We start from the raw sequence: 16,017 nt of genomic DNA, 5'->3' as shown, positions 1-16,017 counted from the left end.
GTACCTACCTCACAAGGCTGTTGCAAAGATTATATTCCCCAATGGAGGGTGGTAGCTCTTACAAAAATAGAATCAGATCTTAGCTCTGGTACTTCTTCCTCAAGAAAGCCTTGCCAGCCTATTCTAGGTCAAGTAGCCTTATATGCTCACAAGCATCACATACTTCCCTTCCGTATCTCAGCTGTAATATTACAGTAATGTGTGATTATTTGTTGTCTTCTCTCTCTAGACTGGGAGCTCTATCAGAATAATGTCTGTCCTGCTCCCCACAGAGTCTCCTAGACTTAATACAGTGCTCGTCACATAGCTCTCCAATTTTGTTGGATAAATGAGTGAGAATTGAGACCCAAACTTTCTGATTCTTTTTTTTAAGTGTTTTTTTTAAAGATTTTATTTGTCTTTAGAGGGGAAGGGAAGGAGAGAAGAAAAGAAATATCAATGTATGGTTGCCTCCCGTGTGTCCCCTGCTGGGAACTGGCCTGCAACCCAGGCATGGGCCCTGGCTGGGAATCGAACCATCGAACCAAAAGCTGGTTCGCAGCCCCCCCCCCCGCCCCCCCACCCCCCACCCTCACCCCCACCGCCCCCACCCCCGCTCAATCCACTGAGCTACACCAACCTGGGCTGATTCTTTAGGTTTGACTCTTAGGCTGGGAAAAATGTAGGAATGAGGGAGAAGATAGAATGCGGTGACGTGTGTGTTACTTCGCTGAAATAAAAGATAAATTTCAAAAGACTAGAGACTGCTGCAGAAAATTCGTAGAAACAGTTCAGAACGGTTCCGTCTGGGAGGACATCTCCACCGAGGCCGTAACCACCAGTGAGGATGCATAGGATGAAATACCGTTCGGGTTCCAAAATAAGCCACAGTGTTGTCCTTGTCTTCCGTACAATGACCCAAGATGGCGGGGCCCGTGATTGAAAACCAGATTCAGGATGGCGGCCTCCTGCTTTCGCCGCAGCGTTGCGCGCGTCCCCTGAGGCCACGCCCACTTCCGGTTCCTCGGCCACAGCATGGCCGCATTGGGTACTCTGCTCTCTAGTGAGTGGATGTGGGGTACATAGGCTCGAGAACCCGTTGGGGCGGGCGTGGGACCCATGAGCTGGCAGCACGGCCTCTCTCCCAACTCTTCCCTGTTTTCCCAGCAGGTGTCCGGAGGCTGCACTGCAGCGCAGCGGCTCGGGCGGGCAGCCAGTGGAGACTCCAGTGAGTGCCGGTTTAGGGGAGGAGGGGATCCAGAAGCTTAAATGAGCCCTAACCCGACTGTTTTTATCCACCCAGGCAGGGCCTGGCTGCCAACCCCTCCAGCTACGGGCCCCTCACGGAGCTCCCCGACTGGTCTTATGCGGGTGAGCACTGACTTGACAGTTAACGCTACTTGGGAAAGCTTCAGTAAGAGAGAACGCGCCTGGACGGAGTAGGGGTGTGGGAGTGTGTCTGAGTGAACAACCTACTTTACAGGGGGAAGGAACCCTAGTTTATTTTGTAAATTAAACTACTCCTGTGGAAAATAAAGGTAGGCAGGATCCTTTGGCTTGTGCGGATAAGCAGAAGAAAATTGGGACTTGGGGCGGCCACCGGGGAAGTAATGAACAGATTCTACGTTTCTCAGAGTGAGACGTAGCTCTTAGAAAGTTAGGAAGAACCGCCCATCTGTGCGATGAGTGCATTATTGAGCATTTGGTACCCAATACAGGGAGAGCTCCTTGAAAGGCTGCCTAAATGAGCATCTCAGAGAGAGGAGTCCTATTGGATTTTACAGGAGTATGATCCTGCTTTATCCGATATTTGGTGTCTGAGGAGGATGGTGCAGGTCTTTTCTATTTGTTATGTACTGTAGAAAGCCTAGGAGCTCCTTGAAGTAGTATGGAATACCGGAAAGACACTGGAATTGCTTGTTAATCCAGGTTTCTCTACTTGCTAACTTTGTGGGTCTTGGACAAGTTACTTAATTGTTTACCTCAGTTTCCACATCTGTAAAAGAACACCTATCTTATATGGTTCTTGTAAAGATAAAATGAAATGACAAATGTACACCTGGCATACTATTGGCTCCCTTGATTGATAAATAATATTCCTTGCTACCTTGCCTTCAAACTTTTGGACACAGTTTCACTCTATTTGTTTCTTTGTTGAAACGCCCTTTCTCTTTAACTCCATTATGAGGTATTTGAGATACTGCATCCTCTTAGCAAGTCTGCAGCTATTTATGAAACTTTTATTCTGTGCACATTTGCCTACACTACAGTGAAAGCTTAGTGACACAGTTCCTAGTCACAAGAAACTTAAAGTCTAGCTGGAGAAACAAAGCATGGACATTTTGAAAATGAAATAATACTCCACTGCTCTGCTAATTTCCAAAAGGACTTGAGATGGCTGAATAGGGTTAAAGACAATAGTGCAATAAATGTCCCAAGGCAAACAGATGAATATTAAATGACTGATATGTGCTTCCTTCATAAGAGAGAGTTAAAGAGGTTAGAGAAGGTTTCCGGGACAGGTAGGGCTTGAGGTGGGCCTAAGGATGAGAATTTGGCTGGAAGGAAAGGCAAGAGGTGTTTCTCTCAGTATGAAGTGAGGGACTTTAGCAAAGGCTCATGGTGAGTAGCACAGTGGTCACTGTGCTTGAGTGGAATGTTTCTGAAGGTAACTCAGGCGATGCAGCATTGCAAAGAACCTCAAATTCCAGGCTATTGAGGGGTAAGTGAAATCAAGTAGGAACATGCCTGGGAGTTTATTCTTGGTGGTTCTCACATACTTCACTCTCGACGGTGAGGGACATGTTTTAGTAGAACTTCACAGTGGGTATATCAGTTCCTCCCTCATTTTTGTCAGTGCTTTCACAAGGTGCTACAGGCCGTGCCTGATATTTGCCTTTTCTCTCACTTCTATCTGCAGATGGCCGCCCTGCTCCTCCAATGAAAGGCCAGCTTCGAAGAAGAGCCCAAAGGGAGAAGTTTGCAGTGAGTGGCCAAAGCCCCAGCCAGGGCAACCTGCATGCGATATGGAGGAGAAAGTTTAAATCATAATTTGTCTTGAGCTGTGTTGACACCTAAGTTAACATGTACCCCTCACAATAAAGTTTTAATAGTACTGTGAGAAGGGAGGAATAGAGTAGGTACTCCTAGGGCAGGAACCAGTAGTAAGAGATTTTGCCGCACATTTTACCATCTCCCTCCTGCTTCCCAACCGGGAACCTGGCCCCACCCCTTCCCCAGTCAGCAGTGTCATTTTCCAGCTGAAACCTCCGACTTTGATCTGTGAGTGAAAGGATATATGGTGCAGAGCTCAGGCCCCAGATGTTACCCACCCTGTTTTCCTGTCTGTTTCAGAGACGAGTTGTACTGCTGTCACAGGAAATGGATGCTGGATTACAAGCATGGCAGCTCAGACAGCAGGAGAAGTTGCAGGAAGAAGAAAGGAAGCAGAAAAATGCTCTTAAACCTAAAGGGGCTGCTATGCAAAGCCCACAACCAAGTCGATAAAAAGCAACTATCTCCCTTTCCTAGCCTCTCTCTGGCTTTCTTGCCTGCCACAGTCATGCTTCATCCCAACCATCTAATTCCCTATCCATCTTCAGAGCAAAAGAGCTTGAATGCCACATAGAATGGATTATAAGAACACTGGATGCAACGGTGTTGGTTCAGTATTCTCACCCCTGCTCCCTTCCAGTTCAGGGGTATCTTACTCCGAGGTACTTGACCCCTTCCTTTGCTGGTCGTAGGACTGGCCCAACTATGGGCAGTTACTGCTCTGCAAACATGACAAGGGGCAGCAGTTTCCTTCATCTTAGGCATTCAACCCTTGAAATGCCAATATATGGCTCAGTCTGCATGCAGTTACACATTTTAATAAACATTTTGATGAAAAAGTTCTTAAGTTCCATTTCTTTACAAGCAACTGGTGTCAGTTTAGAACCAGACTTGGGTGTTGCATGTTCTAAAGATTTGGATCTTGACGTGTCCATAGTTATGATTGAATTCCAGAGGCTGGTTATAGAGAGGGCTGCCCTCCTAGGGAGGTACTCAACCCCCAAACAGTCCCTGTGGGTTTGGTATCCCTGACATACTTCCCACAGACCCATTAGCTGCCCCCCAAGACCAGAGAAACCTTTCATTTTATTTTTTTAAAGATTTTATTTATTTATTTTAGGGAAAGGGAGGGAGAGAAACATCAATGTGTGGCTGCCTCTCCTGTACCCCCTAAGGGGAACCTGACCTGGCCCCCAACCCAGGCATGTGCCCTGAGAATCCAGTGGCAACCTTTTGGTCCCCAGGTCAGCACTGAATCCACTGAGACACACCAGCCAGAGCCCTTTCATTTGATTGATCATGGCTCTTCCCATGGATTCTGTGTGGAAAGGATCTTTGCTCCGTCTATAATACAGAACAGTGGACTTTTTTTTTTTTTCCATTCGCATGCTACAAACGTGTCAGTTCTTGGATCTCTAGGATTTTGGGAGCTTCCTACCTGACCTAATTTGTCCAGTTCTGTTATGCCTTCCCTTGCTTTCTTTCCCTCCCTTCTTGCCCCCAATACCTCCTTCCCCTCTTGCTGACCAATGCAATCCTTGGGTCTCAGATTTCACTGATGGTCGAGTTTTCTGTCTCCCACACTTTTCCTGCTTCTGTTGTTTGGCTTTTCCAGATCTGGTTCTCAACCTCTTATCTGTCTCCTTTTCTCAAGGCTCGTTTTAGCCTGCTCTCTCCCACATACCTCCTCCAGCTTTTGTTCTCAGAGACTAGTCAACCCCTGGAGATTTTTATCCTTAAAGGAATTGCCTCCTTTTCCAGTGTAGGGAACTAATCCTAAAAGTCCCAACTTCCTATCTCTTAACAATTACACCAAACTTGATTTGCCTTTTCCCGGATTCCATCACCTTCTACCCCTTTTTTTTCACCAGGCAGTTCGAATTTAAGGAGTCTCAAGTAAGTAAGTGGCATAAGACAGAGAGAACATTTGTTTTTCTACGAGGATAGGGACCTCCCCTCTCCCAATTCAGCATTGTTGTGGGATTAGTTGATGGGTGGTTGGTTCTTTTTTGCAAGGGTGACAGAGGTGATTGTCAAGAATAAGGGACAAAAATTCGATTTGTTTTAGTCCCAGGTCCCAACAGACAATCCCCCAGGCAGGGTCTCAGGACATGGAAGACACCACCACCACCACCACCATCCCAGACTCTGAACTTGTTTCCTGCAGCCACCAAACCTCACAGTACTTCCCACTCGGAGGTGAGGAGACACACGATGAATACCCGAGGAATCGAGCCACCCAAAATGCTTAGGGGGAGAAAGTCGCCCACATCCCGTTCCCTGGGTCCCCCCACTATCCCCTGCTGTCGGCTGTGGCCTCAGACCCTGGAGATGGCAGCCTTCACCACAGAAAGTCAACTTAGGTTTGTGTGTGTGTGTTTTTAACCGGGCTCTTGGCTGTAATTGGATTCAGGCTGAAACAACCACGTCCGCACCGGGGAAAGGAGGGCATTGGGGCGGGGGCGGGGGAGAGGCTGTGGGAGAAGGGAGGGACCAGAGGAGAGAGCAAGAGAGGGCTCGCGATCCAGTTCGCCGACTAAGCAGAAGAAAGATCAAAAAACGGAGAAGAGGGGACGAGCTAAGAGGCGTTTTCAAGAACAATTGCCTCATCTCCAGGCGGACAGCGCTCTAGGAATCCAAATTCAGCGCCTCCCGAAGACAAAGGCGCCCGAGGGAGTGGCGGCGCGACCCCAGGGCTTGGGCCCCGCCGCGGAGCCCGCACGGCCGCTCTGCCCGGACGGTCGCGGACCATGTCTCCCGCCCCGCGGCCCGCCCGCAGCCTGCTGCTCCCTCTGCTCGCGCTCACCACCGCGCTCGCCTCCCTCAGCTTGGCCCAAAGCAACTTCAGCCCCGAAGTAAGTGAGCCCCTCGGGCCCTGCCCGGGGTCGTGCCGCGCGGGAGGCGAGCCCGGGGGTCTCCGGTGAAAGCCCCCCTCGGAGCGGCGGGCTCTCGGGGTCCCGGCTGCTCCGGCCTGCGGGATCCCCTCCTTTCTCTCTCTCTCCTCCGGACTTCAAGTCGCTCCAACTTTTGCCTCCTCCACCCTCCCCACCCCCCCGCCAGCGCCTGCTTTCCCACTCGTTTCCTTGGAAGAACTTCACAGCAGGGCCCCCTCCCCACCCTCCCCAATTCCCCCGGGCTCTGCGCTCCGCTCTGGAACCGGCTGGGAGCCTGATAAGTATTTGGACTCGGCTCAGACCCCGCGCTCTCCTGGTTCCTTGTCATGTGCTAGAGTTTGTTGTTTCTTAACTTTCCAGCTCGCCCGCGCTCTCCCGCCCGCGCTCGCCGGCGCCGGGCGGCCCGGGAGGGCTCTGGAGGACCGCGGCCCCGGACCCCCACGCCGCGGCCGCTGCCCGCCGGGCGGGCCCTCCACCCGCGCATCCGCGCCCAGGTGGGGTCGCGGGTGGACGGCGGAGCGGCCCCGGCCCGGGTCCCCCGGAGAGGAGCCCTCTGGGTCCCGGCCCCGGGGCCCTGGCGTCGAGGGTCGCGGCGCTGGCGCCCTGGCCGCCTTCGCGCGCACACAAAGCTCTCCTTGTGAGCGGGGGCTCGGCCGGGCCGCCTCCTCCCCGCCCCCTCCCCCGCCGGCGCCTCTGGGCCCTTTTTGGTGTTAATTGCTTTTCTGTGTTAATTGCATGGAAACTGAGGTGCCGCGCGGAGGAGCGGGGACAGGGCCCGGGCCCGGGCGCCCGCGCAGGTCTTGGCTGACTCAGGCGCCCCCCAACCTATTCCCCGACGTTGGCCCACCCGGCGGGGAGGAAGTCGCGTGGGAGTTGTCTGAAGAGGTTTTTCCTCTCTCTCTCTTTTATTTTGGGGTGAAGGTGGGAGACGGATTCGATCAGCTTCTTATTTTGGGACATCCCAACCCACTCAGCCCCGAGAGGGCCTGGGTGCCTGGGTGCGGTCTGGAGGGGCTGGGAAGGGCCTGAGACGGGGGGAGGGGATGTGGACTTGGCTGCCTCCAACTCCATCGGCGCCCTGGTCCCACCCCTAGAGAAACATCTCCAGAAAGAACACACTCTCTCTGTCCTGACGGGATCTGAGGCTGAAAGAAGGGTGGTCCTAGGAAGGGGGTGACCCGGAAGTGTGAAAATCCGCCCTGTGGCTAAGCCTGGCGCTGGCCCGGAGGAGGAGGCATACCCCTTCCAGGCCTGGAGTCTTCATCCGCAGCCTGAAAGGAGAGCTCCCGACAAAAGGAGCCTGGGCATCTGGGGGGCAGCCCACTGCCAACATCGCCTGCCCTGCCCTCCTCCTTCCCCTGCCCCACTAGGCCCCCAAAGGGAGGAGGGCTGTCCTCTCTCTGCTTTAAGTGGATCATGGGCAGTCCCAGTGCCAGAACCACCATTTGCTTCTGGAGGGGTGTGAGGCAGAGGGAGGGAGGAGCAGGCCCACAGGCTCCTCCGCGGGGCCTGCTGGAGAGCCAGAGGGTCCCCCCAACCCTGGGCTCCTCGGCCAGAGGTGGGAGCCGTTCCCTTGACTAACCCATAGGGGAGCACTTTTCAACCAGTGCGCCGCAAGGATTTTTAAAACTTGCAATACCTGACTATTAGGGGCACTGAACTCTTTTTTCCTTAGATCGTCAAATAAAATGACAACTGGCAACACACAGTAGCTGTCTGGTGTGAATTCATCAAAATCATACCAATTTTTTTGTCAGGCCAAAAAAATATACTTCTCGATGTGCCCCGAAGAGTTTTAGTAATTAGTTTACGTGTGCCTGAGAGGAAAGGGGTTGAAAATCACTGCCCTGGGGAATGCCTTGCACCACTCGGTTTTCAAGACAAAGCCAATGAACAGTTCCTTTGACCCAACTTGCTGCTCCCTCTCCAGGCCAATGTAGAAGAGGACCTGGGGTGGCCCAGCCTCGGGGCAGCGGGATTCCTCCCACCAGGCTCTGTCCTGCACCAGCTTCAGTACAGCCCTCTTCTCCCCTTGGCCTGTCTGGCACTCGGCCCTTCCCCCACCCAGCCGCAGACACAAGAGTCCTCTCTTCTGTGGTTCCAACCTCATAGTCTCTGTGGTTCTTGCTTTGCTCAGAGTCTGCCCCTGTGAGGGAAGAAAGCCTTGGCATGGGAGGAGAGGGACAGGGACACCTCCTCTCCAGGACTTTCAGTTCTCTTGACTCGAGGGAAGTCCCTTTTTTGACTCAGTCTCCACTTTTGACTATTGGGTGTGGGGTGGAGGTTGTGGGTGTGAATATTTACACCTGCCTACCTTCCTGAAAGACTCATCAGAAAGAAGGGTTTATCCCAGAACTCTTGGCTATAGGTTCTCCTCACCTCTCTGCCACCCTCCCTTCTGTCATCCTGCCCTAGAATTCCCCACAGTTTCGCTCCCTGAGGCTTGACGGGACCTTACCTCGGTCCTCCTGATTTCTAGCTCTGCATAGGCCACTCTAATCCTTCCCCACAGCTGAACTCCTAACTGGGGTCCAAAGCCTGGAATGTGTCTGCCCTACAGGTGAGGCTAGGGGCAAAGGGAGTTTCCTGCACAGATAGGTATAGGCCACAGCAGGCTTCCCGAAGGCACTAGCTGGGGCATCAGCCAGCGCAGGTCAGGGCAAGCATATAGCTGTGGAGAGAGCAGCCCAAGCCTGAAGCACCCTGCCCTGCTCCACTGTGGTATACCAGAGGTTAAACTTCGCGCTCTCTTCTGCCCTTGAGAAAGGGCTCTCAGAGCAGGGTGGTGCTAGGGTTACTCGGGCCAGGCCTGTTGGCTGAGGAAAGGCTGTGTTGTTTACATCTCAGGCCCTACCTCCATCATCCTTGGGGAATTACTTCCCAACACTATGTTGCAACTCTTGCCCCTGTAGGCTCAGGTCCCCAGTCAGCTGCTCCTGAATCACCTCTAGCCCCTGTGCAAGAGCACTGTTCCACCACTAGGGCGTCAGCCTGGAGGCAAAGGGCCACGTGGAGATTTATCCTAATAACCTGGGGCGGAAGGTACAGCAACAACACTGCAGCCTCAACTCCTCTGCACCCCAGGTTCTCCCAGGCGCCCTGCAGCCCCTCTCTGGACTGCCTACGGAGGCAGAGCTGGAGCAGGTACCAGCTGTCCAGGCAGTATCTTCCCCATTCGAGACTCCAAGTATTTTCACATCCCATATATGACTTGGCTCATTTTACTTTGCAGGCTTTAGGAAAATACTGCATTGTTCTTACAATAAAGGCAGACTTTTTCCTCAACAAGTTTTTGTAGTGTGTGTGCCTTTCAATCAAAGACCAAAACCTAACTTTACTTTGAGGCAATATGCCAGCCTTTATATTATGAACAATTCACAACATGCCTGGAATAAAAGAAATTATAGTCACCAAATCTCCACCTCACCCCCATCTCCCACTCCCTCCACTGAGATCCCTAAATGGATGGTTTAGGTCCCCAGCCTTAGGCCCGATGCCGCTTGGATGGAAGCAGTGGAGGGATGCTCGCTCCGGCTGCATCACGGCTCTCACCACCTGCAGAGGCCCCAGCTTCCTCTGTCAGCAGCCAGCCTCGGCCCCAGCTCCTCTTCTACCCTCCTTTCTAAAAAATCTCAACCATGAGGGCCCTGAAAGCTTGGCATCCCTCTTCCACAAGGGCTTCATGCCAGCCCCAAGAGTGGAGCCCTTCAGCCTCTCCCCTTTCCACCCTGAGAAGACATCTGAGAACTCGGTTAAACAACCAGGGCTCCCATCCTGCAGACAGCTACAGCCCACGTCCAGAGCTGGGGCCTGCAGCTCCAGGAGGACAAGCCATACTGGGGCCTGGGCCAGAGTTTGGGTCCAGCCTCCAGCTTTGGAGTGCCTCCAGACCCACTGCCAGAGCCAGGCTGAAGCTCATTGCCCTCTCCTCATCAAGTGGAGGGTTCATGCTAGGTGCCATGAGGAGGCAGAGGCTTCCCTTGGGCCAGGTGGGGATGCTCTAAGCCACACCCCTTTCCCTACAGGCCTGGCTGCAGCAGTATGGCTACCTGCCCCCTGGGGACCTGCGTACCCACACACAGCGCTTGCCTCAGTCACTCTCGGCTGCCATTGCTGCCATGCAGAGGTTCTACGGTCTACGAGTGACAGGCAAGGTTGATGCAGACACTATGAAGTAAGTGCTAGACCCTGGCATGAGTTCTGCCCAGCACCCACTGACACAGCACTGAGCACCACAGAAGTTGCTACCTGATTGCCTGCCTCCTGCCCTTGCCTCATCCCCACATGCTGATCCTGACCCTCTTTTTGTCCACCCTGACCTTGCCCACACTGACCCTGGGGCCAGACATTCCCCTTGACCTCTGAAGACCTTTGGCTTTCATACACTATACTGATCCCACTCTTCACACTCCCACCTACCTCAGGGCCATGAAGCGCCCCCGCTGTGGTGTTCCTGACAAGTTTGGAGCTGAGATCAAGGCCAATGTTCGAAGGAAGCGCTATGCCATCCAGGGCTCCAAATGGCAGCATAACGAGATTACTTTCTGGTGAGTCCAGCAGGCAAGTGGCCTTTCTCACATTGGGTTGCCCTTCTCTACAGTTGTGTTTACAGAGACTCAGAGGCATCTTGCCATACTCACCTCTTCCTCAGATGCATCCTTGGGAGTGGGGAGGAGAATAGCTGTAACCCTGGAGAGAGGTGCAGCCTGTAAGGGGGAAGGGTACACCTCAGGGCCAGATAGTGGAAGCCTGAGGGCCCCCTAAGCCCTTGGTACTTGGGGCAGAGGCATCGTGAGGCAGCAAGAAGAGCTAGGTCAGACAAAGCTGGCTGAGCAGTTCAGTCAGTCCTGGGAGAGTGAGTACAGGGAGGAGAATTTTGTCCCCTGTAACCCTAACATACTGTAATCCTCTCTCCACGTGGCTGGACCTCAGCATCCAGAATTACACCCCCAAAGTAGGCGAGTATGCCACGTATGAGGCCATCCGCAAGGCATTCCGCGTGTGGGAGAGTGCCACACCACTGCGTTTCCGAGAGGTACCCTATTCCTACATCCACGAGGGCCATGAGAAGCAGGCCGACATCATGATCTTCTTCGCTGATGGCTTCCATGGTGACAGCACACCCTTCGATGGCGAGGGTGGCTTCCTTGCGCACGCCTACTTCCCAGGCCCCAACATTGGAGGGGACACCCATTTTGACTCTGCCGAGCCCTGGACTGTCAATAATGAGGATCTGAATGGTGAGCCCTGGGACTCTTATTCCGGGGAGAGTCAGTGGTCATTCGTACAGCATTCTCCTGCCTCCTCCCAAAACTTTAGACCCCAAAATCTCAGGGCTACCAGGGGCTACGAAGATCTCCAGGTCTGACTTCCAACAAAAAAAAGGAATCCAGTTTTGAACTACTCATGTATGGTTTCCTCTATCACCCCATAACTGATTTCTCAGACAAAGACTTCAGAGTATCCACATCACCCACTTTTCCAGACAGATGTCGTCTGGGGAGAAACAGACCCAGACAGGGCCTCAGCTTCCCTTAGCAGGGGTCTCCTGGGATTGGGATCCAGCCCCAGAGCACTCTCTCAGCTTCTCCCAGAAGAGCTGGGGGCCTCTGTGGCCTGTGGAGTGAAAAACCTGGCAGGCAGAGTTGGGTGTGAAACAAGCCTCTGATAGCAAAGCTGGGAGTCTTTGGGAAGGGACCCAGGCTGCCATCGTAACCCTCCCTGTCCCTCCAGGCAATGACATCTTTCTGGTGGCCGTGCATGAGCTTGGCCATGCCCTGGGCCTCGAGCACTCCAATGATCCCTCAGCCATCATGGCACCCTTTTACCAGTGGATGGACACGGAGAACTTCGTCCTACCTGATGATGACCGCAGGGGTATCCAGCAACTTTATGGCAAGTAACCGATGCCCACATCTGCTCCTTTCTCTCTGCTCCTTGTCTTCTCTCTGGCATATTTCTCTCCTGCGTATTTCTTCCCCTTTCTCATGCCCTACAGTCTCCCCGCCCCAACTCTGTCTCTGTCCATTCCCAGTTTCGAGTCTACCTTGTCTGTCCCTTCCTAGCTGATTGCTTCAGACGCCCTCCACCTTTTCTCAGCGTGTTGTCTGCCCATCTGGCTGTCCTTTCCTCTCCCTCTTCCACCAAGTCTGAAGTGCTCCTGTGTTCTCTGCCCCAGGGAGTAAGTCAGTCCCAACCAAGATGCCCCCTCAGCCCAGGACCACCTCCAGACCCTCTTTCCCTGAGAAGCCCAAAAACCCCACCTATGGGCCCAACATCTGTGACGGGAATTTTGACACCGTGGCTGTGCTTCGAGGGGAGATGTTTGTCTTCAAGGTGAGAGGAAAACGTGGGCGGGGGCGGGGGGAGCAGAAGGGCTCTATGACCAGGAGGCAGTGGGGGAGCCTTGGGGACTGAGCCAGGGAACCGAGTGACAAGACATAATGTCTTCTTCTTCCCTCGACTGCCTCCCAGGAGCGCTGGTTCTGGCGGGTGAGGAATAACCAAGTGATAGATGGGTACCCGATGCCCATCGGCCATTTCTGGCGGGGACTGCCTGCATCCATCAACACTGCCTACGAGAGGAAGGATGGCAAATTTGTCTTCTTCAAAGGTAACCAGGCCTCAGCCTCTGGGTGTGAGGAGGGTCCCCCTGGGTGAGCAGATTCCACCTGACTGCTCCACAGACCCTAGAACCCAAGCGGGACCTCAATCCCGCCCTTCCCTTGCCTCCCCAGGAGATAAGCACTGGGTGTTTGACGAAGCTTCCCTGGAGCCTGGCTACCCCAAGCACATTAAGGAGCTGGGCCGAGGCCTGCCCACCGACAGGATCGATGCCGCTCTCTTCTGGATGCCCAATGGGAAGACCTACTTCTTCCGAGGAAACAAGTGAGATCTCAGCCCCTCGACCCCAGGCCTGCCCCCCAGACACCACTACCAGATTCCCTGTCTTCTGGAGAGAGACCCATTTTACCTCTTGCATGTTTCCCTGGAGAAGGAGTTGGCTAAGCCCCCGTTGTTGCCTAGCAACAGGCAGCCTCCTTTGGGTGATGAGTGAGTGGGATGTGACCGGGTCACTGTTTCAGACCCGGTCATTTGACGCCTCCTGCCCCCAGCACCGTGCCTCCACTCCAGCAGCCTGGCACTGTCATTAAGGGCTGCTGGTGGCTTCTTACAGCCTGGGCCCTCCCTCCCGCCCCCACCTTCCGCTACTTTCAGCTGCAGGCCCTCATTACTCAAAACCCCTGTCCAGAGCCACTCTTAACTCACCGGTGCATCAGTACGAGGTCCTGCTACCCTCTGAGGACATGCCCAGTGCCCAACCACTTCCCTTCCTCTTTGTTCACCAGGTACTACCGTTTCAATGAGGAGCTCAGGGCAGTGGACAACGACTACCCACAAAATATCAAGGTCTGGGAAGGAATCCCTGAGTCTCCCAGAGGGTCATTCATGGGCAGCGATGAAGGTGAGAGGGGCGTGGGAAGTGCCTCTGTGGGGAGGATCAGTGGGTACAGGAGTTAAGAGAGAGGAGGAGGAGGAAAGGTGGAGAGTACTGTGGGAAAAGAATGACGACAGTAATGATGGTGGAGCCCTTGCCATGGACCAGGCTCTGGGCTAAAGTGCTTCCCGTGGGTTCAAGCCGTTAGTCCCCGCCACTCCTCCCACCTGGTGCTAGGATCACCCTGTTTCTAGCTGAGTTCACTGACGTGTTTTCCATCTGCTCTTCTCTCGGGGCCTCCTGGACACGGCCCCACCTCTGTCTCCTTTGCTGCCTTCTCGCTGACACCTGCAGTCTTCACGTACTTCTACAAGGGGAACAGATACTGGAAATTCAACAACCAGAAGCTAAAGGTAGAGCCAGGCTACCCCAAGTCCGCCCTGCGGGACTGGATGGGCTGCCCTGCAGGGGGCCGGCCGGACGAGGGAACTGAGGAGGAGACGGAGGTGATCATCATCGAGGTGGACGAGGAAGGCAGCGGGGCAGTGAGTGCAGCCGCGGTGGTGCTGCCCGTGCTGCTGCTGCTCCTGGTGCTGGCCGTGGGCCTCGCAGTCTTCTTCTTCAGACGCCATGGGACCCCCAAGCGACTGCTCTATTGCCAGCGGTCCCTGCTGGACAAGGTCTGACCCCCACTGCCGCCCGCCCACTCCTACCATGTGGACTTTGCCTCTGAAGGCCAGTGGCAGCAGATGGTGGTGGGTGGGCTGCTCTCACCCGTTCCAAGCTCCCTCCTCACCCCCACCTCCCTTGTCTGCCTTATGACTGGCCCCTCCTACCCTCGTCCCTGGCATTGCTTCTTCCCAAGATGGGTCCCTTGGGGGCTGAACAGGGGCTACCCCTTCCAGTTCCCTGCCCCTCGGGGGCCCCTGTACCTTTGGTGTATGTCCAGCCTCATCTGAATGTCTTGGCTCTGCACTTGAAGGCAGGACCCTCAGACCTCACTGGTAAAGGTCAAATGGGGTCACCTGCTCCTTTCCATTCCCTGACATACCTTTAACCTCTGAACTCTGACCTCAGGAGGCTCTGAGCACTCCAGCTCCAGCAAGCCCCCAGGTATACCGAATCGGCAGCCTTCCACCACTCTTTTCAGCTAAAAGGAATCTAACCTTTTATGAAGGGAGACCCTGAGAGAGTGTGAGGGGGTGGGAGCTGCAAAGCCATCTTAAGATCTTGAAAGGAAAGCTCAGAGAGGGTCAGTCCTCTCCACAAAGATCTGCCTCTCCCCCACCCACTGCCCCCCGAGAACTTCGTGGAAGGAGCCTGAGCCATTAGGGACTAAACTGAGGCTGCAGAAACCCTTGACAGCCCTACTCTCCCAACTGTTAGCCTTGGTTGGAGATGTCAAGGTGGGAACAGCTGAGATGACACCAGGGGGGCGCAGCCACCGGGTTGGGCCCCTGGGGAGAGATTTGGTCAGGAGCCCTGGGGATGAGCCTCAAGGCCCGAATGCGTGCAGCCGGAGCAAGTGCCAGGGGCAGGGCATCAGAGGGGTCGAGGTGGGACCAAAAGGTGCAGCAGGAGTGGACAGCTGGGGGCGAGCAGGCCAGGCAAGCAAGGATGCCACAGAGTGGGCTGTGGTACCCAGGGGAGGGACCATTTATTGGAGCTCTCAGGAAGGGCCTGAGGAGGGCACACCTGCTCCTCTTGGTGCCTCCCCTCTGACCAGACAGCGCAGAGGGGAAAGGTGAGGAGCCCAGAGAAAGGAGCAGGGACTGGGGACTGGCCCTTAATGAGAGTAGCCACCCACCTCTTAGGGAGCAGGAGGCTCCCAGCAGCAGGCAGCCCTGAGTCAGTTTGCCTCAGCCAGCCTCAGGGAGGGGCAGGTGCCTGTACATTTCTTATTTCTTGGGCAGGTTACCCCCTCACTTCCTGATACCCCCCACCCCTCAGCCTATCCAATCGGTGTCCTGCGCCCCTCACCCCCACCCAGCCCACCCATTTGAAGTCTCCTTTGGCCACCCGGCCAAGGTGGTCATGGTACCAGGGACTTGGGAGAGTGAGAGACCTTTCAGGGAGTGAAAGGAGAGGGATGTCAGGGGTGGGGGCCTGGGGGGGGTGGGGGAAATGGGGAGAACGGTGCTGGTAGTTCGGCTAAGTTTGTCTTGTTTGGTTTTTTGTTTTGTTTAATGTATATTTTTATTATAATTATTATATATGAATTCCTTTCAAATCGTTCCTTTTTGTTAACAAGGGGCATGGGGAAGGGTGGGGGTGGGGGGCAGAGGCATCCGACCCCAGGAACCTGCAGGGCGGGGCTGGGTCAGTGCCCTCTAAGGACATTTTTGACCTTGTTCAACCTTTCCACAAAGAATAAATGGTGTTTCACATTCTTCGTGTGGCTGAAGTTCTTTGGGCTGTGGCTTCGAGGAGAACGGAAAGGGGGAGCATGCTGACGAGCAGTGCTTTCCAGGAGAGGGGCATTCGGTATTATTCATACAGGAGTGTGTTTACTGTTGGTGGGTAAAGGGATTCAGGGGTCAGAGTTGGGGAGGAAGGTGTACTCCGTGAGGGCAGAGGGGGTGAGCCACAGGGCCCTGCCGCCCTCTCAACCTGGCCTAAGGGGCTACCTTTCAGGGCTACGAAGGCAAGAGG

At 54.4% G+C, this 16,017-nt stretch overlaps 2 protein-coding genes across 5 annotated transcripts; both read left to right on the top strand.

The window, feature by feature from the left end:
• The first annotated feature begins 969 nt into the window (after window positions 1–969).
• MRPL52 (mitochondrial ribosomal protein L52) lies at window positions 970–3,875 on the top strand. 4 transcript variants are annotated; one of them, XM_037129493.2, is made up of 5 exons: window positions 970–1,042; window positions 1,150–1,207; window positions 1,283–1,350; window positions 2,900–2,971; window positions 3,334–3,443. In XM_037129493.2, the coding sequence occupies exons 1-5, from the start codon at window positions 1,015–1,017 to the stop codon at window positions 3,441–3,443; spliced, it is 336 nt and encodes a 111-aa protein (XP_036985388.2). In that variant the 5' UTR covers window positions 970–1,014. The 4 variants fall into 4 exon arrangements, with proteins under 4 accessions (XP_036985388.2, XP_036985389.1, XP_036985387.2 ...); XM_037129492.2 differs by having other exon boundaries at window positions 975–1,042; window positions 2,900–2,964; window positions 3,334–3,875; XM_037129491.2 differs by having other exon boundaries at window positions 977–1,042; window positions 1,147–1,207; window positions 2,900–2,964; window positions 3,334–3,875.
• A 1,643-nt stretch (window positions 3,876–5,518) lies between these two features.
• Window positions 5,519–15,710, top strand: MMP14 (matrix metallopeptidase 14). Its single transcript, XM_037129415.2, has 10 exons — window positions 5,519–5,888; window positions 9,953–10,101; window positions 10,352–10,474; window positions 10,860–11,167; window positions 11,661–11,822; window positions 12,106–12,263; window positions 12,402–12,540; window positions 12,665–12,815; window positions 13,277–13,392; window positions 13,720–15,710. Exons 1-10 carry the CDS (start codon window positions 5,784–5,786, stop codon window positions 14,049–14,051), a joined length of 1,743 nt encoding a protein of 580 aa, XP_036985310.1. The 5' UTR covers window positions 5,519–5,783; the 3' UTR covers window positions 14,052–15,710.
• Window positions 15,711–16,017: the final 307 nt, after the last annotated feature.

This window comes from Artibeus jamaicensis, unplaced genomic scaffold (assembly GCF_021234435.1).
Source record: "Artibeus jamaicensis isolate MK-2021 breed Jamaican fruit bat unplaced genomic scaffold, CSHL_Jam_final contig_887, whole genome shotgun sequence".
NCBI lineage: Eukaryota > Metazoa > Chordata > Mammalia > Chiroptera > Phyllostomidae > Artibeus > Artibeus jamaicensis.
The sequence above is the reverse complement of the archived record's forward strand: the minus strand, read 5'-3'. Positions and strand labels throughout refer to the sequence as shown.